The sequence below is a fragment of the Pempheris klunzingeri genome, chromosome 23 (assembly GCF_042242105.1).
Source record: "Pempheris klunzingeri isolate RE-2024b chromosome 23, fPemKlu1.hap1, whole genome shotgun sequence".
NCBI classification, from domain to species: Eukaryota; Metazoa; Chordata; class Actinopteri; order Acropomatiformes; family Pempheridae; genus Pempheris; species Pempheris klunzingeri.
Window position 1 is genome coordinate 16,559,692 of NC_092034.1, and position 26,019 is coordinate 16,585,710.

Below are 26,019 nucleotides of genomic sequence, written 5' to 3' on the forward strand. Positions count from 1 at the left end.
ACTCCTTGCTATTGAAGTCCCTTCATATTCATGTTTGCACTCCCTAGTTTGTCTTGCTGCCACTCTACATGGCCTTAAATCACACTGATAAATGCAGACAAAAACCTGTCACTGATTATTTTGTAAGGAAACTAATTGGTATACTTTGCCAAAATCGCAATTTCTGATTTGTAACAAAAGTCATAAATTGACATTGTGTCCATTATTTTTTCTGTTATTCCTCAGTATATGCAAAATAGATGTAAGAAAACGGTAAGAATATATTTAATGACTCCACCTGCACTGACATTAGCGCATCCAACCAAACGGACTTGGGCTGAGTTACTGTGCGTCCTTATTTTCTTTCCTCTCTTCCTCAAACATCTTCTACCTTCAAGCATTGCCTCTGCTTCCTACATACTTCCTCTCCTAATACCGCTATTACTGAAGATTACTGGGCGTGCTTAGTATCGACCCTGTCCTCAAAATATCCTCCTGTCAACACAAAAATCTGTATCACTTAAATTCTGCATCAGGGCATGTGATAAAAGAAATGAGATGGTGCGGCAGACACAATAAAGCATCAATAGATTGTCTATAGAGCTGCAGTCATTCTAAAAAGCACCATTAGCACTGAGCTTTCATTGGCAGCAGTATGAGACAGAAGTGTGTCAATGGCAGACAGCCCAATGGCTGTTTATTGATTGCTGATGGAAGCAACATGGCTGGAGGGAGCGAGGAGGAGGAGGAAGAGGAGGAGGGGGGAGAGTTCCTCTCTTTGTTAGGGCTTTTGTGGGATAGCTTGTATTTTGGAAGACTTGAGCTGAAACATTTAGAAAGGGGGAAAACAATCTATTCATTTTTTCTATAAACCAGTTAGATGGGTTAATAATGAGTTTGGACCGATCCAGTATCAACTCATCAAATTGTGTTTGATATTTAATAAAATGCGATTTTAAGCTCTTTGCCAAATGTTGTCTCACAAATTAATGAATGACGGCAACTGCAGGAGCACCTAGCTCTGGTGGTATGCGGTGTCTGGTACGAAGCAGTATTAAATCTGGTAGTTTGGTAGTGATAATACCTGGTTCCCAGCCACATCATGCCCCCAGCCGTGAAGCTTCTCCTGACCACCTCATTGGTAATATGCATCGCCAGGTTGAGGAAGGACAGCTTGCCATTGCTGAATTCTCACACATCAACTCTTTGAAATTCTCTCATTACTTCTAAACTCATTTACAGAAATCTACTTACTCATAGCTAGTGCATAATGCATTACCGTGCACTTGATTTGTTTTTTCAAAACATTAACAGGACTTTCCCTAAGAATTTTGCAATACTATTTCGAAATACTACTACTATTTGTACTAGTAGTCCTCCTCTCCCTCCAGAAAAAAGAGCTCTTGTGATGGGAATTTTTCATTATTTTAATCCAATCCAACATTTAATGGGTTCTTCATTGGCTGCAGCCTTCCACAATGTTTCATCAAAATCGTGCCGACTGTTTTTCTGTAAACCTACTGACAAACAGAATAAGCAACACCAAAAACATAACCTGCTTGATGGAGGTAAAAAAATAAAAGCAATCAAAAGATTAAACTATAATGGAATTGGGGGTTTTTTAACCCCTCATCAAGCTACAGATAAACTAACCTATTTACTATCTCTAAAAATAGCTAAACACAGCTAATAACTATAGATAGAATAAGAAAGGGGGCATAGCTGAATAAAGGGACATTATGTGTATGTGTGCAATAAAGCAGAAAGGATGCAGACTTTACAGCTCTGCCATGTTCTACATTAATGTAAGCGTGAACAAAGAAACCAGACCAAGTGTTTCACTGTCAGGCCATTTAACATGGCCTAAATTAACACAATTGAGTGGTTCAGTGTGTGTGTGTGTGTGTGTGTGTGTGTGTGTGAGAAAGTTTTCTGTATCTACAGTAAATGTGAGTGGCTAGATACTGTACAGTAGCTGTAGAGCCTGATCTCTCCTCTGCTTCACTGTCCAATAGCTAGAGGGGAGCTGTCTGAACAATAGGTGGGGGTGGAAATAGTTCTGTGTGTGCGTGTGTGTGTGTGTGTGTGTGTGTACGTGTATCTGTCTGTCTGTCTGTCTGTCTGCTTTGGGGGATGGAGAGGTTGTTCAGTCTCTGCATTTGTTGTTGCAATGTGAAAGACATTATAGATATCATAGACATTATAGATAGAGACAGATATCTGGGCACTCCGGTTTGTTTTCAAGAAATCATTTGGAACTCATTTCTACTGCAAAGATAAAAATATCTAGTGTACAGCACACACGTTTGTAATGTCATACTTATCTGTATCCAGTGTTGTTCCACTTATTACACACACACACACACACACACACACACAGTGACTCACTTTGAGATTCATGGGAAAAGCATGTGCTGTGGAATGGGCAGTTAAATGTCCAGTCTCTCACTGGCCTGCTGAGAGGAGGAGGAGCAGGACTCTGGCGTTAAGCAGACATGCTCTATGGTTCAGAGCCAACTCTGTCAGCTCAACAAAGCCGTGGAGAGGGGAGGGCAAACATGTCGTGATGACAAGAGCTGAGATCCTCTAGGTTAAAGGGCTGACTCACATTCGCCTGTCCGTTTTGTTTCTAGACTGTCTAGATCTAAGTGAGACAGTTCACAGCTGCCGTTACAGGAAGACAAAGGGCATCAGGAAGGAAAATGGGCACGAAAACTGATCTTTCCTCCCTTGTAGTGTATCAGTGTGGACAACAATCTAAGATGGGATGAGTCACGGCAGATTTTTTTCTTTTTTTTTTGCCTTCCAATGAAAATCCCACTGTGCGTTCTGAACGTTGACCCACAGCTCTTTGTTGCAGAACTACAAACATGACAACCAATGAGGAATAACGATGGTGGTTTTCCAGACACAGACAGCTGGTATCATACACACTACAGCTGGGCGACATGATGATAGGGTACAATGTAAAGCTGTCCACCATCCACCCTTAGAAATTTAGCAAGACTATTTCCATTGCCGTTGTATGTTTACAGTCTTGGTCCTGTAAGTCCGCCCTTGCACCTCCTTCCAGGTGACATCACAAACATGGTAAAAGATAGCAAGCTATGATTGTAGTCTGACAAATGTCATGGTCAAGTTATAGCGAGAAGTGGACTCAATAATCACCTAATCTGACAGTGACAATCTTTACAATAATATTGTGTAGTCTGAACCCAGCATTACTGGTGAAACATGAAACCCCCAAAAGTAAAGGATGACGGATCTCCACATGGGCCCTGTTTGACAGCTAAAAGAAAACACCTGCTATCAAATCAATGACTGTGGTGTTGCCAGAAGTGCATCATTTTCAAAAGGCTTCCACCCACACAGCAGTACAACAGTCTGCTCATGTACATACTCATGGCAGTTAGTAGTAATGGTCAAACCAAGTAATAACTAAATGTTTCACCTGGTTGTGCTTGAACAAACTTCCAATGGAAAGTGGAAAGAATTCATCACCGCCAAGTGACAACATATCTTTATCAAAATTTAAGCATCAATTTAGCAGTCTTGACCTTGGAAACAGAAGATGTCACAACTCAAAATCCACTCACTAGCCTTTTCCAGACCTTTCAATTGCGTCACAGTCTGGATCAGTGGGTGGAATTTTCCTCAGTTAACATGGAGATGGATCTGCTGATCCATCTCCATGTTAACTGAGCAAACTCCATCCGCTAATGAGGATCATGTGATATGGATATAAGCCCCTGAAAAAGCAAATGAATGGATCTTTGTCCAGATTGAAGTAGATGAAATAGAAATCTGTTAAAAACATCCCACTTCTTATAAAGGGACGTAAGGCATTTTGTCTTTTCTAAATTTGTACACAAAGGGAAGCTGTGTTAACTGTAATTATACATAACAGTATATACACCTCTACACATACAGCCCAAAACAGTGCCTAAACAGGATTTCAAAGGATCAGCAGGAGGAGGAGGATTGGCCTGCCGGAGAAGAGCACTGGGGCTAATTAAAGGTCATTATGTGACGAAGGAGGAGCCACTTCAGACACGTGCATCATTACTGACCCAATGACATCCAGAACTTATGACACACTCATAAGCACAACGGAAAACCCCCATCAGTACATCAAGACAGGGTGGTGAGTAATTGTAAAAAACAAAGCGAATGCAGGCAACAACCATCTCTTATTACAGAATGTATTGCATAAGCTGGGGCCTCGCTCAGGCACTGTTCAACACACTGACATAATCAGCCAAGGTTTTACTCCGTTGTTCCAAAGTCTCACTTCATTGTGGATTCATTCTGCTTCCTCCAGTTAGACATCATCTAGACTGATAGTTCAGCCCTTGTCTCACTCACTTATCCCAATGATAACACAGAGATCCTATTTTATATTTCTATAAAGGAGGTGTTAAAAAGTCTTCAATACAATTTAACTGAACTTAAACGCCTGCACGAACTGCTGTGTACTGTCAAAGTCAGTTAACACAATAATCTGTGTGCAAATCTTATAAGCTTCTCAAGTCACAAGATTGCTGCTGTAACCTGTCAGTAACATGAGAAGCTCCAGGCTTCCCCACCTTATGTCATGCTGCCTGACCATTGTGTTTCTGAAGGCCAATTCAGACATTTAACTCATCAAACTATTGTTGCTGGGGTTAAAACAAGGTATGGTTTGCGATTGTGTGCAGCTGGGGGCATCAACAGCTCACCAGTGTACTGTGAACAATAAACTCACGTGGAAGCCACTGATTGCATCGCTATTGGTTGGTCGAGAAACACTGACAATCAAGCTCTGTGTGATTCAGAGAGAAACATCTAATATCTCAATTCAAAGTCCTTAGCTTAGCCCTGCTTCGATCAACTCTGAGGCAGTATGCTTACAGGATGTCCTCATCCAGGATTTTGGGCCTAATGGATCTCTGATATGCTGATAATGCCTAGTACACACTCAAGCTACAACTTGAAAATGCAATAACTTCAATACAGATGCTCAGTATGTGCAGTAGAAATAATTGCATACATAACAGCAGAATTGATTACAGCAGTGTTGATTAAAAATCTACCTGAGACACAAACAACAAGTAGCCTCCCAAATCTTACACATGGTATTTTTATACTGCACTACTGAAGGTCCACGATCAAAGTTTAGGTTCAGGCTGATGAAGCATCAACAACGCTAACTTTACCAGCACCAAGCTTAAAAATGTACCCTTATGCCACTTGGCCTAAGAAACACACATTCACATTCCATTCAGCCCTCAGGGCAACACTGAAATGGAAGAAAAGAGGGACCCAGAGCCTCCTGGTGTGTGTAGAGAGGTGTTTTTGTGTCTATGCAAAATGAGAGTCTACTCGTTTCAACCTGAAGAATGGAGGTGAGGTTCATGAAAAGGGTACAGATGGAGGGGTTGAGTGAATGAGTAACAGGCACAATAATGCCAGCAGGAGAACAAACTGAACCAGCAGGGTATTTGTTGAAGGGATATATTTAGGTTCTGCATGGTAAAATGATTGCTTTTGTCACTGGGGTCTGGTGGCTTTGTAGAGATATAACAGCTTCAGTTCCCTGTCAGAAAGGACTGCAGTGTAGAGCAGCAAAAAGAAATGCAAAGTACAGTGAACCTGATATAGTTGTTCTTAGGTGGGTTTTACGTTAGGTGGATAAAATACAATTGGCTGCGGTCCCCATCCACAACAGTGCAGTGCTTAGCTCCTGCCTGCTTCACTAAACACCAAAAGACATCATAACTTGGCATCTTCCCTGTAGCCTTTTTGTGCTGACACACAGATCTGATAGGTATTTGGCTGTGTTTGTTAGCTTTTGCTAGTCCTGAAGAGTCACAACCATTAACCACAAACATTAAACATACTGAGTTGTAGTATGACAGGCTGATTCACAATAGCCTGTCCATTTCTGTGTGTTTTATGGGGAAGGAGTTGGTGCAGCTCGATGTACTGTTGTTTTCTTAAGTGTTTTGGGTTTAACAGTTTAATCAGATTCTGTTGTGGATGTAGCTTACTCAGACAAGCATTACATCATTTAAGAACATGGCCTAAAAATAAAAATGCCAGAGCTGTGAAAACTGCAAATGGGGCTCTCTATCTTTGTGTGAGTGCAGTATGCAGGGGGAAGGAGGAAGCTATTTGAACAGCTCCCAGGGATTACTTAGCAGTGATTTTGCTTGAAATGCACACCCCTGCTAAATGCAATATAATTAATATATAAATAAAAACATGCCCACTTTGTTTCAAATCAGCATTCTTTATTTACGAGACACCCTGTACTCTAACCCTGTCTTTTTCTAAATGCTAGAGCATCCGTCATGGGATCTGATGCTGTTTGGGTTTCTTTCACTATGTTGCCAATGACAACACAACTTGTCTGCTACGGGACAGGATGTGGCAGTGCTGATTCCAGTGTTAGTTACAGCGAGCTGTAGACATGTCTGTTAGTGCGTGTGTGTGTGGGTAGGGCTGCTGAAGGATGGAAAGACCTGCACGATGCTCTGTAGTTGAGTAAGTGATGGAGTTGTTACTGGTACTTGATTCTGTGAGAGAGGATGGAAGTTGGATCATGTTCTGTTGTTAGAACTATGTCATTCTTTTTGATTTTCCCAATCTGATCCCAGACTTACCGCAAAGTGCTATTCTACAACTCTACACCTCACCTCTTAATAGCGTAACAGCTGTTTCATTTACAGACTTCCATCCCTTCTTCATCCTCCAATCCATCTTCCTCTGTATTCTTTTATATTCTGTATAATTATCTTTTAAATTGAAGACACAAGTGAAGAGGTGTTGGGAGCGGTGTTTTTTTCTTGGCCATTTCTTGACAGAGTTGGTGCAGTGACAGTTTCGGTAGATCTACACAGAGATTACCCTTCCTTCCATTTCTGGTAACTAAGTGGAACTAGGCAAACCACATACAAGGCCGAAAGGCTCAGACAAACACTCATCTTACAAAATACATGATGTTCCAGTAAAGGGCAACTATTCATTTTCGTTATTTCATTATTTGTTATCATTTTTGTATTACTGTTGAAAACTTTGGCAAGGGGATGTTTCTGTCTCGCAGCAAAAGGAAAAGTGGGTAAAGATGGTATTGTTAGGCACTTCATGAGAGATTCATTCCAAATCTGCAGCTGCTGACAGTGAGTAGCTCTCCTTTTCTGAAGAAGTGAACTTGGAAAATCAAGTCACACCTGATTCACTTGCCCTCCCCCCTCAGTCTGTCCTTCCTCCTACGCCGACTCCTCTCCTCCACCTACTCTTCTATCTTCTTTCCCGCTGTCTGCTAGTCTGATTTAGCTTGTGTATGCAAAGCTCTGTATGTTCATGCAAAAGGGGAAAAACACTACGAGCACACTCAGAACCCCTGAAGATACTCAACACGTACAAAGAAAACAAGACTTGTGTGGACAGAAAAGGAAAATCCCCAGAGAAACTAGTCACTGAGGCAGTGCGATGGGCCCAAAATAAAATGGAGCAAGTTTAAATATAATTGTACACCAGCAGCAAGCAACTTCTAGCCCTTTGCCTTTGAGTTACAGTTTTTGAACTTAATTTTCAAAATGCACACAGTGAGTGAAACTTCTCCAGCGATGAGTGCAACAGATTTAAAAGTGAAAGAGATGAAGTAGATGGCTGAAGTGTAAAAGTGTTCCAGTCGTCATGGCAACAGCATGCATACCGCAGGAGTGTCATAACCAGTTACACCACAGGAAAGAAAATACAGTATATACAGTATTCATGGCTGGTGTTAGATTTCAGATTAGATCAAGCGAAAAACATGAGATGTCTTAGTTGAGGTACAACATTGACATGGTTACAGCTCAGCTACAGGTCAGCTGGGTTAGTGAAGTATATGTTGTTTGAAGGTTAGAGAAGGGACACTGGGATGCATATGAGGTGCGCTATTAATTAGCCTTCCAGATGGCCCTCAGATGAAAAATAGATGCTAGTACACTTATCATCCCCACATGCATGCACACATACTGCAGCTGTTAAGAATTTTATTTCAGTGTATCAGTGTAAGTTAAGGCATTAACCTAAACTATTGGAAAATTATTGGATAAAGTTAGATCTGACAAAATCACTGGAGCTAAGATTAAGACTTTATGATCAATTACGTGAACAGTGGTGAATGATTTTTTCCCCATTTAAATTAGATTAAAACAAAGGAATACAGGATAACCCAAATAAGAAGGGGAAATAAATATAAATGATGACAAAAGGCCAAACTATACAAAAACATATTAACTACAAACTAATTTATTTGTATGGGATTATTTCATGCCCCCTTTTATTCTGCCATGCAAAGCATATTCATCTGCATAGCAATGGTCAATGAGGCTCATGGGTAATGACACCGCTTCCAGCTTCCTTTTTTTTTTTTTTTTTTTTTTAAACAATAGTCAGTGGCGTTGGTGAGCTGCCAATGACACTGTTGTGTTTTTATGTTGCAAAATGTTTAACAGGAGGCAGTGACAGTGAGAAAAAGCGGACTGTCTTGACCTCCAAAGAAACTGTCGAGGAGCTTTCATTGTAAAAAACGGACAAAAAACATGATTTTTCAAGGTCGAAGGAGAAATAAATTAAAGTGGGTGGTCACAGTATTAACTGACTTACTAAGCACACATTTTTCACCAGCAGCGGACCCTGCAGAACACCGCAGACTGATGTGGACTGATGAAATAAAGAGATTAAATAGAGGATAAAATCTCCTGATTAAATGTTGAGTAATGCAGCGGTTACAGTTAAAAAACATAACATGAGAAATAACAGCACAGCTTCTGTGCTCCAAGGTCCTGCAGAAGTCCCACTGGCAGAAACAAAGACATACTGTGGGCATGGACAGATAATCCCATAGAAATACATTAGTTTGAAAATTAAATTGTGAAGAGAGACACAATTCAGACAAGCACAATAGATTCAATTTCGCGACTACTTCACAAACTTCTGTGATACTGGGTTGTATGATAAAGTCTCCATGGTTGAAAATGCTTTGTCCTCTTTAGCTTTGTCTTCAGACATTGTGATAGATAGTTTCATTAAATGCACTCAGTGGCTTTATCCTGTAATGGCTTACAGGTTAATTTAGAAAATCATTTCCAAAATGAACTGAAGGACACCGGTCAGTGCTGTGTTTACTTTGAAGTCTAGCACCAGAGTTTGGAATCTGGAGTCATCTTATTAGATAGTGAGATAAACTGGAGAAGTGTGTTACAGCAGTTGTTAAGGATGTAACTAATCATTTTCATGATGAGTTAATCTGTTGATAATTTTCTCTCTCATGGATCATAATCTTTTGATCTATAAAGAATGAACAAAATGGTGATGATTTTGTAAAGCCCTATGTGATGTCATTGAGTCGAATGATAAATTATATCAAAACATAACTTTTTGTAGTATAATGGATAAAATAGATCACTGAGCGGACGGATGACGGGATTGTTTTAACAAGAAAAAGAAATAGAATCCCAATTATTCCAAACTGAAATGTACAACTGGGTATTATTATAAGCATGACATTTGCACTGTGCCTTCCAAAGACGTCAACCAAAGGGTAGGATCTAAATAGAAAATGGTATAGGAACAAGGATGGACACTTGAGGCACTCCACACCACACTAGACTGGTGTAACAGAAAACCTATTGTTAGGAAACAGATCAACTGACACCAACCATTGCCTCCATCTGCCAATTACTATGTTATAGTCTACGGTGTCAAAGGCAGTAACTAAATTACTCCAGCCACTCCAACCATCCTCAAGCTTTTTTGTGATCTGATTGACCAAAATTTGTGTAACCAGTGCCATTACAGTAATGCAAGAGCTAATGCCACATGCAATGTAGGGTCATTCATCACGGGGTTAGCAAGCTGGGCTACCATGAACTACACTTCTTCCCCTCTGCATGTAAGAGTAGATATTACAAAAATGTTACTGTAGTCCTATAATAATAGTGATGCTATGTGTATTTCTGTATATTGAAAAAACAAACTTTACATTTATGCCCCTCGTAGGCCCCATGCCTCCTCTGTCGTGTACCAACTTCCTCAATGAATCAGCCATCTGGGCACCAAACACTGCTAAGTTAAAGGATCTACTGGGTTACATAAGACAGGCAATGCCTTCGCTTACATTATTAACCAGCCAGTCCACTCCACGCCATTAGATTACTTACACACACTCTCATAGAGTTACATTATGTTGCAAGACAAACATAGAGCAAACAAATGGGACTAAGACCCATTAACTAATGGCTGCCTGCTGAGCCTGGAGGAGACAGCAGCTACAGCGCAACAGATAAAGGCAAGAAAGTAGAAGCCCTTGCATTGAAACATGGTATTCTCATTTCAAACCCAGCCTGGAAACTTTGGAGTGGGTCGTCTGTCCCTCAGCATCCCTATTATCCTGTATGCCTGTACTATTAACTAACAAAAGTTTAACACAAGAGCATACTGCTGGGCTGGGTACCCTGTAGCTTCATGGATGCTAATCACAACATTACCCAAATCAAATCAGTCAAACTAAGTAACAGAAGGATGGCGGAACAAATGATACACCCCATTACATGCTTTCAAAAGCATGTTTGAAAATGCATTTAAAGAATAAAGCTAACAATATTCTAAAGTTCTATTAAAGAAAAGAGCCAAACAAACAAACTGATCCTCCAAACGATTACTATGTGTATCCAAAGCCTGATATATTTTATTCCTCTGTGCCAGGGAGGTTCCTTTCTGTTCAAAAGCTATTAAACCAATCATCACTGAGCCACACTGTTGTTCCTTCAACAACCTACACACTTTAGTTCATTTAGATAATCCCAATCCCACATACACTTTCCTGCTGCTAGAAATACTCTTCCAAGCACTAAATGTGGATTAATCCGCCACTGGAAACAGACCCTAACAAACCCAGACCAGCTTTTTTGGAAATTACTGAGCATTTTAAAAAACACACATTTGTTGGTAATGATAAAAAAATGCAATTCTGGTGTCCAGTGTCTCAACTGGTAGATCCAAAGGAGGTCCATTTTGAGTAGATAATGAGAAGTACAAATTTTCACCACACAGCTTTTAAATTGTAGCATTCTTTTGGCCTGATTAGCCATGCTATGAAATGCTGCTTTACAACACCGGTACCTTTGCATTTACCGATGCTGACCAGATTTGCCAACAGTAGAGGATTTGTTCAGTGAAAGTGAGTTTATTTTTAGTTTGATTTCAAGTGATGCTGCTCTTTATGATGCCAGAAGAACAAAAAGTACAACTATTCAAATGTTATGAACTTATTTCAGGCAAATAAACTAACATTTAAAATAATATGAACCTGTTAAATAAAACAAAATTAAACAGCACAGTATTATGTCTGTAAATGGTCCACTTATTACTTTTGAGCTGCTGTTCCTAAAATTCTGAATAGGGAGCAACAGTGTGGTGGAAAGTTAGCGTGGAGCCCTGTCAAGTATCAGTTCCCACCAGCACATCGCTACTGTCTCATTTACAGAGAACCAGCTGATAACTGGCTGTGCAGGAAGACCTTCATGGCTTCAACTATGTAACGCACAGTATACGTTTGTTGTCCCAGACCCTCCCTGGCTGTCTGTGTCTCTGCCTTTTCCCTTGGTAAATCCCATGGGGCTGAGGAGGGATTCTCCCTCTCGACCAGCTGCTGTGCTTTGAGAGAGAAAACACACCAGCAGGATTCAGATCGTGAGACAGAGGGAGAAACAGTCAAACATTTGACTGAAAATACTCTAAATGAAAGTATGACAAATGAATTAAACACACTGCAGCCTCATTTACCCTCTCACTGATTGAATAACTGGCTTTTGGTCCTCTCTTATAACACATTGCTCTGTACTTTAAGAGAACAGCTTCCCTCTATAATTATACAAACCATGGCTTTCATTAGACACCACTAACAATTTGTCTCGTATTAATCAGTTTATGAAAAACTCATTCCAGTTCTCATGAAGAGGCCCATCTTTTTTAAGGAAATGGATCCATGTGGCATTTTATTTTCTGTGACATTTACAAACATGTTGGCTGACAGAAAGTGTGGTGTAATCAGAAAGGCAAAGGAGTGAGGACTTAGAGAAGACCGATAAAGCAGAAGTGAAGACTGAGGGAACAGGCAGCCCACATCCGCAGCACAGAGGAAATAAGACACAGGGGGTGAACACACACACACACACACACACACACACACACACACACAACCACTCTGCACCAACACACATGCACACAGTCTCATTTAATGACACAGAACAGATGTAAACAACTGACAGAGAGGGCTGCAGCCATATGTTGAGTTCAAACTGCACACACACATTTACATACACGCACACGCACACACACTCACACTCACACACACATGAAATCAGGGCTTGATCACCATCCCGACCATTAACCAGCAGTACAGTGTAGTTTTGTTGTTTCTAGCAGCTTAGCCAGAGAGCTTTTCAGCAAGAGTCAAACCAGGCCATTTGTTTAAAGGGCCTCACTCTTTTTTTTTTTTTTTTAAAGAAAAACAACAACATGGAATTTTTGAAGGGAAAACGGACTGTTGGACTGGCCCACTGCACAGAAACAACATTGTTTTAGGTTTTTATGAACATCCAATAAAGACAATAATCCCACGAAAATGGTTACATTCAAAAAGCATGGAGAGATTGTGTGAAACACACTGCTGAGTGTGAGGTCTAAATAACCTTGTTTCTAAATATTACAAATCACTCAAACATTTTGGGGAGGAAGATGGAGAACGAGATTGCCTTCCATGAATGTATATAGAGAACTGGATACAGTGTTAGCACGGGGCCCCTTCATTCCTATTAAGGTTACTCAGTGGTGCATGAAGGCAAAAAAGCTTAACTTCCCGCGTATACAACTCAGATCATCTTCCACATTACCTGATATACATCATTGTTGTAATTACACTATTTGGCCACTATGTAAAACTGGCTTCAAAGCCTGGCACCCTCTCTGGTGATTTAGAGTCTGCAGCCATGCTAGCAGCTCTGTAAGATATGTTAGCACGCTAACATGCTCATTGTGACAACGCTCACATGTTGACTTACACCTTCCAACATACACACAGCTGATACCAATCCATCCTTGAGCTTGTGCTGTTTACAAGCTTCATAAGAAAGCAGCCCCCAGTAAAATGTTTTACATACACACAAGGCGCACAGCAAACATGTTTTGCTGTTGCTGTGAGGACATTTCCACCACATTTCCATCCAACAAAAGGTAAATCCACTGGGCCTTCATGGGGGGAGGAAGACAACAGCACAATTCGTGTGACATCTTACTACCAGAGCTAGCATTAGCTACATAGCAATAGCAATCCAATGGTGGATTCAGGTTTTCGGTGGGTGGGATCGAGCATCTGCTGTCACATGATCAACACATCCCTGCGTATGACATCACAGGCAATGCCAAACCTAAAGCAGAGCATCATTACATGCATCTACTACAAAATGGAACTGAAGAAAGGGAGAAGTGTGGTCTTTTCCTCATAGTTTACATAATATATACCCTTTAAGTCTTCCATCCATGATGCAGCACAACAGTGGCCCCCAGTGAGGAAGTAAGAAGGAGAGGAGAGCATTAGACACAACTGTTTTCTGAACTGGGCTTTTGTCTAAACAGCATCAAAATAGGACCTACTATCACCTACCCAACTCTTATTAAGTCACATAGAGAGATGAAGGAGGAAACAGCATTTGCTAGCTACCAGCTATCTGCCAGCATGCTGTGCAAGTGTCCTGGTAATGAGGGTCTAGGATGACAGCTCTGTCCCTTGGTGGCATACGCTATTCTATTCAAGCTATTATAGGAGTTGTCAAAGCTGTCTGCACCATGTTTTAGTTTCTATGCAGCAGAATAAACTCGAGTTCCGACCACGACGTACAGAGCTGGAGCCAGGACTCTTTGGCCACAAGACTGCTTCACTATCTGAACCCAATGTAACTGTTGAGAATTCTAGCTAGCCACAGCTGGCGTCCTTCACAAAAAGCCACCTTTTGACTTGCACAAACTCAGGGTTTTTGACTGCAGACATTGGGCTGTACTGTTAAACAGTTTGGATAATGACAATGACCCCACTACCATCATGGACTTATAGCTGTTCAATCTAAAAACACACACACACACACACACACACAGGCCAAAGGGTCAATATGGTTTTAACCCACCCTGAACAATGAGATATTTCAATTCAATTATTTTCAGGAAGAACCCTTGGGCGTATGGACTGATGGAGATGAAAAAATTGAAAGGCGCCTGGTCTGTAACCCTCATTGTAAGTATTGTTAATAATTGTAAAGATCCACACACACACACACACACTTTCTCCAAGTAAGCTGCTGGCCTTCTCAGTGTGATCTGGTGTGTGTACCGACTGTCCAGGTCCGCTCCTGCTTTCAGTAACAAGCTCCTGTCTCTTATATCCCCACAGGTCATATGAGACCGGAGTTCAATTTATTAACTTGGAGCCCATGCAGCAACATTGCTACTGCTGCTCCAACTAAAATTGCACTAACATGAGCCTTTGTTGGTCCCAGCAATCTTTTTCAATAAAGAACTCAATATCGAGTTTAATACTAAGAGGACTGTCCCAATCCCAACCTGAATCCTTTAATATTGAGTATCTAATTTACTTTCTTTTCTACATTTTCTGCAGTGCTCTCTAAATGTTAGGTAAGCTGAAATGAATTATAGAAAAAACAATAAAAAACAATTTAAACAGATGGAGAGCAGCGGGGCATGTTTTCATGTCAGAGATAATTAACAAAATAAATTAAGGATCAGACATGGACTGAGCTTTATTCAATTCAAATCAATTTATTTTGTATAGCCCAATATCACAACAGAGTTGTCTCACAGTGCTTTACAAAGTTCACTGAAATAAAGAAGAAGTGTAAGCGAACAAACAATCTAATAAAGAGTCCAAATATATATATAAACCTGAAAGGCTGTCGCGGTGAAAGAATTTTCTCTGCAGTGATTTAGGGTGGGTCAATACTGTGGTATGAGGTAGTAGCAGCACTAGCGCTGTTAGCCAAGGCTTCCGCCGGGAACACGCTGCTTAACTCAGCAGCGTGTGTCCATTGCAGAACCCGTTGGGTTTTCTTTAGGCATCCATGTCCATGCATGTGTGAACAGCGCGGCTCGGCTGCGTCTCATTTAGAGATTTGGAGTCTTTTTTCCATGACGCACGCAATTCACAGCAGAAACACAGTGAAACTGTTGACATCAAGCCCATCCATCCATTCTCTACCGCTTATCCGGAGTCGGGTCGCGGAGGCAACAGTCTCAGCAGAGACTGGCCCCAGTCACCTCCTCCAGCTCATCCGGTGGGATCCCGAGGCGTTCCCAGGCCAGCCGAGAGACATAGTCCCTCCAGCGTGTCCTGGGTCTTCCCCGGGGCCTCCTTCCGGTGGGACATGCCCGGAACACCTCCCCAGGGACATCAAACCCGCAAGATCATAACTTTTCAATTAGTTTCATGGTCTATATCTGTGAAATATGTCACATACATGAAAAAAAAAAAATATATATATATATAATATACATTTTCTAAATAAACACTTGTTTACCTAAGCTGTTTCCCTTTCAAAGTAAAAGCCCAGTAGCGTTTCTGTGGACAGAATCCCTTAATTTATTGTTGTTGTTGTTATCCGTTTACGTGATATTTATAATGAAATGACACATTCACCCATTTGTGGCCATTATCAAAAGCAAACAGTGTAGAAAGATATGCAGGCTATGGCCGCTATGCAGAGGTAAGGCAGGCTGTGTGCTCCCAGCCTTGTTGGTTGCACCTTTTATCAGAATAGTAAGAGAAGGCTCACAGTCTGAGCAAGTGAACACAGCTGCAGAAACACAGCTGCAGGCAGCCAACGGGTGAAAACATGGTGTCATCCCTGAGATAACGAGCAGGTGAACATTGCTGCAGAGATACTTTCACTTAAAGAAAGAAACTCAATAAAACAGCTTCCATTGGTTATGTTCTTGCTTTTTTTAATGACAAAGTTGACACAGTTTAAAATAGATTGGCCTGTGCCAGCATTTTCTTGTTGTAGTAAGACAAATCCACTGGGGCCACCAAAAGAACACTCTGCCAGCACGCATATCAGTGGCACCAGTTGTACACAGTATTTGGAAAGAAACATGAATATTGCAGAATATTGTGGTTGCCAATAGCATGGTGTTGCAATGTTTCAACAGCTCAGTATACCTGGCTGGTATACTCTTCTAAAGACAATTTAGCTCTGTATAAACTTTCTTAAAGCAGCAGGTGAGAACATTTGGGAACAGTTGGGAAAGTGGATTAATTAAATAGAATTTAAAAGGGTACAACTTCAGCTTCCTCCCCCCTTGATCTCTGCTTCAGTGCTGCCTCCAAAGGCCCTCCCCACAGATTAGGCTGTCAAGCACATGCAGCCTAACCACAGCTACCGCGGAGGCCAGGATTTGTACCATTTTATAAACAAAACAATTAAACAAAAAACCACTTGAACATTAATCAATAAGGGAATCGCATGTCGCATGCAAACTGACCCAAATTTAATGGATATATATATATCTATATATATATATATTTTGCAAATGTATTAGTCGAATGACAAAATCAGTAAAATGACTATTTTCTCTATATTTTCTATAGCTTCTCACACGTGAAAATGTGCTGCCTTTGAAGTAGTAGTTGGACTGTTGAGACTTTGGGCTCTCGGAAATTGCAAAATGTAAATCCAACTCTTCAGAAATTATGTAGAGGATTAATCAGTTAATTGAGAAAATGATCACCAAATGAATCAGTTCGTTGCTGTTCTCTTTCACTGTGAGGAAAGTGAGGAAAGTAATAATAAGCAATAATACAAAAACAAAAATGAAAAAGTCATGAAACAAATACCACTATTGGGAAGATATTGAGCTTTTGTTTTGATTCATCATTGGACATTAAAAAACTATTTCCATCCTTATACATTCATTTTTAGCATGAATAATCAAATTTAAAAGATATTGAACCCAAATATCTCATCATTTAAAAACCCAACCATGGTGAAGCGTGATCATAAAAGCATTTCCCAAGGATGGGCTGTGCATACCCACTCTCCACAACATACAGACTTCTGGGTCCACAAGGTGCACACAGCACACAATGGCTGGCCTTTGTTCCCTTCAACCACTCTGAGCTACCGAAACACTCTGGGGGAGGCAAGCCAAGACTCCTTCTTTGTGTGTTTGTGTTTGTGTGTATGTGGGTGTGTGTCTGCGTTTGTGTCTGTGTGTGAACCTTTGGCCTTCCTAAGGGAAGCTGCTGCAGTAGGGAAGAAGGGGGGCTAATGTTATCATAAACACTGCTGGGCCTCCACAGCCTAGTATTATCCCAGTTTCACTACCATATTCATCTCTTTTTAACAACAACACAGCTTCACTAATATCCTGCCCACTACAGCTCACTCTGGATAAGGTGCAATACGCCCTTACTTGTGCAAACGCATCATTTCAACTCAAACATGGACCCTAATTATTGACTGTATGACAAGTTTAAAATTCTGGACATCTGGTGCGGACATTAGGCTGACTGGTTTGTTCAACGTCTAGTTGGCTGACATTGATTGTTCCACAGTTGCACTCGAAATAATTCAACCCCCATCGCAAATAAGGTTTTTATAAGGTAATATTTTTTTTTAATTTACAAATTTTCAGCTGTGTTCAGAACAACTCAAACAAGAACAATTGAAATAGCTCAACACAACTAATATTACAGGTGGTTTCTCCAAATTCAACACAGAATGCCACTTTTAATGACGACTGAAGTCTCAATTACTCAACCCCGAGTAGAATCCCTCATAAGAGAACTCATTTGCTTGTTCTCTCAAGCACACCTAATGCAACTAATCAAGCAGCAGGAATGCTTGAGATAGAACACATCAAATACCTGACTGGCTAGGGGTTTGTAAGATAAGATAAGATAAAATAAGACATTCCTTTATGCATGTTAGAAATATGAGTAAGTCAAAAGAATTGTCCAAACAAGGAAAAGGATGTAAAAAAAAAATAGCAAAGGCATGGATGTTGCATAGTTCGCAAGCGCAAAGTTAAAAGAACACTGGCTACACTATCTGGATGTGGCAGAAAGAGGAAGCTATCAACGGCTGCCACCATTTCTGAGGAGGCAGGAGGCCAAAAACCCTCAAGAGACAGTAAAAGACCTGCAGTAAGACTTGGTGGCAGCAGTGACTGAGGTTTCAGTTTCTACAGTTAAGGAGCATGCTAAACTCTGAAGGCCTCTATGCCTGAACTCCAAGACGTTCACCACTACTGAACCACAAGCACAAGAACAGTTGGCTCCAATATGCTTGAAACCATGTAAATAAGCCAGAGAAGTTTTGGTATTCTGTTCTGTGGAGCGATGAAACAAAACTGGCACTTTTCGGGTCGTAGGATCAGCGGTATGCCTGGAAGAGGAAGAATGAGGCAGACGCTGAAAAGAACACCCTGCTTGAAGCGTAGCATAGCGGTGGCTCAGAGATGCTCTGGAGCTGCTTTGCTTTTTCTGGCACTCGAGACCTGCAGCGTTTGGAGGGCAAGGTGGATTCAATCAAGTATCAGGAAATCCTTGGAGAAAACGTCATGCTGTCTGTGAGGAAGCTGAAGCTTGGGCGTCATTGGACCTTCCAACAGGACAATGATCCCAAACACACCTCAAAGTTCACCAAGGCCAGGCTTCAGAAAAAGTCCTGGGAGATACTAGACTGGCCGTCACAGTCACCTGACTTGAATCAGGTATAGAAAAAGAAAATGTCTGGTGGGATTTGAAGAAAGCAGTTGCAGTACGCAAACCCAAGAATACTAGAGAGCTGGAGGTTATTGCCATTGAGGAATGGGCTCAGATTCCTCAGGAACACTATAAGAACCTGGTGTCTGGCCATGCATCACGTTTGCAGCAGTACATAACTGCAAAAGGGTGCTCTACTGAGTACTAAAGAAGGGGTTGAACAATTTTGTCATTAAAAATGGCATATTGTGTTGAATTTGGAGAAACCACCTGTAATATTAGCTGTGTTGAGCTATTTAAATTGTTCTTGTTTTAGGTGTTCAGTGAGCACAGCTGAAAGTTTGTACATTTTGCCAATACACCTACTTTGCAATGGGGGTTGAATACTTTTGAGTGCAATTATAGCTCCTCTCAGTTTAATTGAATGGGATTTATTCAATTAAATGTGCCAAATAGGTACAATTGTGTAAGAGATTCATAATATGGATAATTCCTACAATAGTAATGATAATTGTGCAAAGAACTCCCAGCCAAACCAGCAGCTATGCACAGCTTTCAGCATAGTCTGTGTGACTACTGGGCAAAGTGAAACATTTCAATTAGCAGCTAGAGAGCATTTTGGACACCAAAACACTAATTACTTAAATGGGAAGCTCCCATCGATTTTTGTGGGTGTGCATGTTTGCTAACAGGAAAAAATGATGGTATATTAGAATCAAAGACGTGGGTGGTATAAGTAAAATCCTCTTCTGTGGTATGCTGTGTGTACTTCAATGTTATAGTACTGATATGGTTATTGAGTTCACTTTCAGGAAAATCAGTTCAGCAAAGCACATAAATGTCTGTTTTTGGCACATCTATCAAATTAAATAATTAATAAATCATTAGACATTAACAGGCTCTTGGCTTCTCCCTGACTAACACTCTGAATCAATACCGTTTCATTGTTAAATATCAAACTGAATCGAGTTTTCCAAGTTTGTCATGTAAATATAAATATGACACTTGTTCAAAAAGTTTATTCATGCCTGAAAGGATCTTACAATGCCCTTGTAATGCATCCAGCTCAGGCGTCTCCCCTCTCTCATTAACATGAGGATTAGTTCACATCTACAAGACCATACCTGACAACCATCATGACAGTTTGGTGAATCAGCATCGACTCCTCCACCCACAGAAACAGAAGGTGCAAGGGCAGGACTCTCAGCCAGGTTTGTGTTGTATGTCAGTGAAACAGAGAGCACCTCATTACTCAAATACCAGACATTACCAAAAAGATAGCCTAGGTTCTGCAAAAACATGCACTCAAGACGAAATGTCTCTAATTACACCTATTATAGCGCATGACCCTAGCATTAAAGCTGAGTGAATAATAAATGAGTCACCATGAGCCAGTGTGAGTAACAGCAGCTGCCTTGTTCAATGTGGAGGTGAAGCCAAGGCCAGCTGAAATGATGAACACATCACCCACAGGTTTCTGAAAAGCCAAAGTCAAGCTCAGTGGGCAGTTCCTGCCATTGCCCTCTTGGCAGTGCTGGACTCCGCCTAATTCCCACCCTATCCAAATTGGGCAAAGCGGTGGAGCTGAGACAGGCCGAAAGAAGCGTGGATGCTGAAACACTCCCACCTAGCTTGAAGCTACCTAAGATAGCTAAGGCTAAGAAGCTAAGCTACATGCTACTAATATTTGTCTTGTTGCAGCTTGTGCAGTTTGAGATGACAGTAGTCCATGTAAGCAGTAGATGTGAAATGAGAGTTTTCTTTGTTTGTAATCTGGGAGGTGTTCTGTGACAACGCAATTTCGTGAACAGTACTAAGAAAATAAATATTGACTAATAAACAGAAATCAAAGCATGGAAAAATCCTCAATAAAACATTTGAACGGCATGAGAACAATGTACGCATTACATGAGTGACTGCACAGCGGGAGCTTGCCCTTGCGAGCCTTCCCACCCCGTCGGTCAGGGACAGACTTCACAGCATCTGCTGACAGTGGAGTAGCCAACACAAGCCATCAGAACACTGGTCACTGAGGTTTGGTTAACTGCGGTGAAAAAGACTAACCTGGCTAACCAAGGCTAAGTAATAGTACAGTTTGAGCTAACAGCGCAGCAACAGGCTCGCCCCTCACACCCAGGACACAGTGCCTACCTGAGCCGTGCAGGTGCATCATGGAGCCTGTGGCTTTGTATTTCAGCACCCATGTTAACAGGTTAGAGCAGCCACACAGCTTGCCCCATTACTCATGCAGAGATTCAGCATCTGTTTTTTCCACAACACGCAACACAGTTCACAGCAAAAATAGATGGTGAGAATGATCAGCAACCATATGGCCCAGGTATTAGCTAACATCAAGATCAGGTCTATATAATCTAAACCTATCAAGTCAAAGGTGATCTAGACTTATCAGCTTAAAGTGAGCACCAGTGAAGAACCAGAGGAAGTGTATCAGAAAACGAACAAGCAGGGGAGATGAGCAGCAGCATCCTCCTGCCTGTCCCACAGCTCCACTCCTGCTGCCTGGATGCACACACAGCACATGTGTTGTCATCAACTGAGAAATTAGCTAAAGAGACCCGAACCATTTTTGTACCAGGCTGTAAACACGTCTTCTGTAAAGTTTTAACATCGGGGTCAATGGGGATTGGCTCGCTTTTGGAGACACCCGCCGAACAATGTCAACAAATGTTCTGAGAGGTAAAATAACTTTCTGTCAATGGAGTCTGGTAGCTTGGGATAGAGCGATAGAACAGTTGTTTGTGGTTAAACCAAAAGGATCTTCCAGGTCTACCTCTGAAGGCATCCTTTCCGTAATGTTGTCAGACACTCAGAATAACAATCTGAGCCTGTCAGAGGCTAAAACAGGCACTTTTAGAGAAGGAACTTTGACGGGCACAGCCGCCCCAAAGGATTATACTGCAGCCAGTGTTACAGCAGCTGGCTAAAGCCATCTACTGGACCAACTCCAACACATTTGGTACCTACTAGTCACTTACACACAAAACATGTACAATGTAAAGTTTAAAAACCTCCTCTCCTTTACTGATGGTTATGTTACATACGTAACTTAGTCACACGAGCGAGGACCGAGGAATAACAAATATACCTTCAAGACTAACTGTACCCCTTAAAGACTTCCTCAAGGATTCCTGGAACCTTCAATCTATGCAGAGCCTCCTTCATGGTATTATATCATCATACCCCAACCCCTGCAAGGTACATGCCCCAGCCTTTAAACTCCAAACCACCAGTTTCTAAAGGTTTTCTGTTTAGTGCCCTGAGAACCTACATGACATCACTTTGACATCACCAGCGTTGCTTTGCCAGACTCGGCCAAGTTCAACTGCACACTCATATGCATAATCAGTGGAGTGCCCCTTTAAACCTGATTTTTAGAAGCCCGGCCGTATCTTTCACTTCACTTGCTGAGCTGGCTTATTTATCAATCCAAGAATCTGCACTTGGAAGGCATCCTAATCAAGTGGCATTACAGTAGGTATGGGATCTATTCATCACTTCCATAGTCATTAGGGTTGGGTTGCCCCAGTGACAGGTGCCTGTGTGTGCCTGTGTGTGTTCAAGGCCTCCTCATCCCACGGGGGCCAAGACCTGGGTTTTTATGAGCAGATGGTCGTAATAACCAAAGCACAGAAAACAGGAACAGGGAATTCCGGAGTGTCGCTTTAAGTCACTGCATAGCCAGATTGATTTCAGCAACCTGGATGGGGTAATCCTCTTTTCAACATGGCACTTCCCTTTAATCCACAGTGACACACACACACACACACACACACACACACACACACACCGACCTCACTGTGAAGTGTTACTCTTTTCAGTTGCTGTTCTGACCCCGGTTTCCATGTCATGTGCCTGGAAACACATCCAGAGAGTCCAGGAGGCTGAGGAAGCCTAAGGGTGCCATGTTGTTGTTATACTATCAAGCAGAAAAACCTACCAAGGGGCCACAACAGACTCAAAGGGGGACTACTTAACATAATGTAACGGCAGGTTTTCAGACACTTATAAAATATAATATGTTAAGCAAGAGGAGCACTCAAATCTGACTGATCTTTTCTTTTAAGTCCACCTTAAGAGTGCAAACCAAGCTTATCTTTAAAAGCTAGAATTGAATGTGGCTTTGCTTAAAAAGAGAGTAAGCTAAGTTAGGAAACACCCAATAAAAGCAGCACGTGTAGCCAACAAAGCAGGGGGTTTATTCACTAATGACGACACTGAGCCGAGGCTGCAGTTAGTGTTAGGACATAAACGTTAAGGGCCAGTTCTTCCATGAAATCACAGCAGCTCGGTGGAGTATACATGCGCAGCAAAGGTAAGTGGTGAAGGTTTGAAAGTCTCACTTCACAAGTCCACAGCTGTGACAGTCAGCAAGGAGCAAAAGCAGCGGAGTTATTTGAAAAAAAAAAGTGTGAAACGTGTCGGGGTGGAGGAAAGACGTGCCTTCCCCTTCCGAAGAAAGAAGCAGGTGGCGATAAAACAAAAGGCGGTTGTCGTGATAACAGCTAGCTAGCTCGTGCTGCTTTTGTAAGTTAAGGGAAAGAGTAAAAAGCAAAACCGACCTGCGTGTGTAATGTCAGACAGGTCATAGTTCCTGGCGCTGCGGGGAAACTCCTTCAGTTTTCGGTTGGACAAGTTGAGAGCCCCGCTCGCTGCAGCCTCCTCTAGCGCTTTCTCCACGCTCCGGCTGGCCGCTACTGTGGCCGGCAGCTGGGCTCCATCCCCAGCAGCCATCAAACGCACCGCTCTGCCTCCTGTTTTACTTTGTTTAAAGCGCCCGCTCCACTTTCACAGCCCGTAGCTTCTCGGAAACTCCAAAGTGAGCGCCCTTCTCGAAAACTTCCTCAAAAGTACGACATGAAATCCGAGGTAAATCAACGGGAGACGTAAGTTGAGGCTGCTCGTCTCACACAACGGGAGCCGTCGTTTCCACTATTAAAAGAGCGCAGTGCGAGCTGTCAATCTTTCAGGAAGTTGCGTCAAGGTGGCACATTTCGCAACAACGTTACGGGAAGAGTATGTTTTTCCTTCAAAATAAAAGACTTCTAAAGCAATTAAAACAAAATATCATCTCTATTTTGTTCACATTGTTCCACAACATTTGCGACTGCAGTTCTGTTACTGTACATGGTTCACTTTCAGACACAGCAGATGAACGAATAGTGCACTATGTCATTAAAGAAAGTACTCTGGTTTTAATCCAATGTAAAATCACACAGCACATTCGCTGGACAAAACTCAGACGTTCTCACATTTATACTGATAAATGTTTGCGGCAGGTGTTGACAAGCTCCTGCCTCATTGATTCATACATTTAGGCCGTGCCCATCTCTTCAACACTATTGGATGCAGTGGTTGTAGCAAACACTGCGGACTTCTTGGCCCTGTTGGCTACTGATATGATCAGCCTCTGACAACTGATAGGACTGTTATTTAGTTGGGAAACATCCTTTCCTCCATCCCAACAGGCTTGGATGAGAGATGGTCTTCATTTAGTGAATTAGCAAAGATTAAATGCAGCTGTGGCTCAGAGGCAGAATGGGTCATCCCTCAGCCAGCGTGTTGAAGTGTGGCAAGCATAGCTTCAGTGTGTGAATGTACGGGCAGCACCGTGGTGCGGTGGTCAGCACTGTTGCCAACTGTTGCTTGTTTGCATGTTCTCCCCATGCTTGGGTGGGTTTTCTTGCCCAAAATCAGCTGGGACTGGCTCCGGCCCCCCAGTGACCCTGACGGATAAGCGGTATAGATGATAGATGGATGGATGTGATGTAAAAGCGCTTTGAGTAGTCAAAATGTCTAAAAAGGGACTATACAAATACAAACCATTCACAGTCAAGTTTTTCAAAATGCAGCCAGCAACAATCTTTGACCATGAAGAGACACTGCAGTCCCAGAGTGTACTTCAGTACAATTGGCACTGTTTTTCACTCATATCATTCCATTCATTTCATATTCCTGTCCATACTTGTACATTTATGTCCATAGTGTCAATATTTATTTATCATTACAACATATATTTATTTACTATTGCTTATTTTCTACTGTTGTTTTCTATATTCTTTCTTTTTTTTTCTATTACTTGTTGCTGCTGTAACATGCTGTAACATTTCCCCTATGGGGGATCAATAAAGAAAAGTCTAAGTTTAAGTAAATATGACTTGTTGGTTATTTTAATCATTTATTACTTTTAAGCTTGATTCTCTGATTATCCAGTAGTAATCTGCAGCACTAACAGTAATTATTTTACAATTAACACGACAAAATTAATGCTGATTTCAATTAGTTTAGAACCAGAATGTTTCCTCTAGGTTTCATGATTTCATCCCACTTAACATTGACATTGGCAATTTATGTGTTTATAGTGTCTATCATTTCCTAATACATTCCTTAAAACTATGTAATCTGCCACTAATTGCGTGAATTAGCAAGAATTAGCGAGCAGTTTAGTTTGAAATTAAATAGTTTAATTAGAATATTATTTTGATAATTACAACCGGAAGCAGACGTTCTTCTCTCCACCTGGCTTTCAGCGGGGGCTTGTGGAGGGTGCAGCCAGCGCGAGGGAGGAAGCTTGGCGGAATGGGCGTGGTATTTCTGAGTAATGAACATGGGGGCGGGGCCTCTGCTCCATATTGAATGCAGTGTGTGTTTCAGGAGAAACAATAGCACGTTGATGCTCATGCCCACCAATCAGAGCAAGACGATTACAGACTCCAAGTACAGCTATAATTAAGTCATTAACCAATCATATAGCAGTAGGAAGGTGATCCAGTTAATGTCTCATTCATCAGGAATGAAAGCTCAGGTAATGTTCATTGAATTTGTCCAATTGTTGTTGATCTACAACAAAATAGACACCAAATGAACTGTGGGTAATATGGGGGAGGACTACACTACAGTATACCCAGTGTGTTCCACATAAGTGTAAATGCAGTGTCAGCAGGACCATGGTCCCCTTCTGCCTTTGTGGTTTATAGCCCTTATTCCTATTCTTTTATTCTTTTAGGAACAGATGACTCCCCTCCTACACACACACACACACACACACACACACACACACACATGCACACCTTTTTGCATCCATTAGCACTGTCCCCTCCTCTATCCATCCTTCCCTTTAGCCTCCTCCCTCCCTCTCCAGCGTCCCATTGGGCCATCTGTCAAAGTCTTGTCAGACTAGTTGCCCAGCTGCGACCAGTGGGGGCAGGGGGGGGATG

General features: G+C 41.7%; 1 protein-coding gene across 3 annotated transcripts in view; it reads right to left on the minus strand.

Moving 5' to 3' along the window:
* Window positions 1-23,729, minus strand: part of lrch4 (leucine-rich repeats and calponin homology (CH) domain containing 4) — a 42,252-nt gene extending 18,523 nt beyond the window's left edge. For all 3 annotated transcript variants that reach the window (XM_070855116.1, XM_070855115.1, XM_070855117.1), the window contains exon 1: window positions 23,365-23,729. In XM_070855116.1, coding sequence (XP_070711217.1) covers window positions 23,365-23,536 — 172 coding nt within the window. In that variant the 5' untranslated portion in view covers window positions 23,537-23,729. The remainder of the gene's footprint in view (window positions 1-23,364) is intronic.
* Window positions 23,730-26,019: the final 2,290 nt, after the last annotated feature.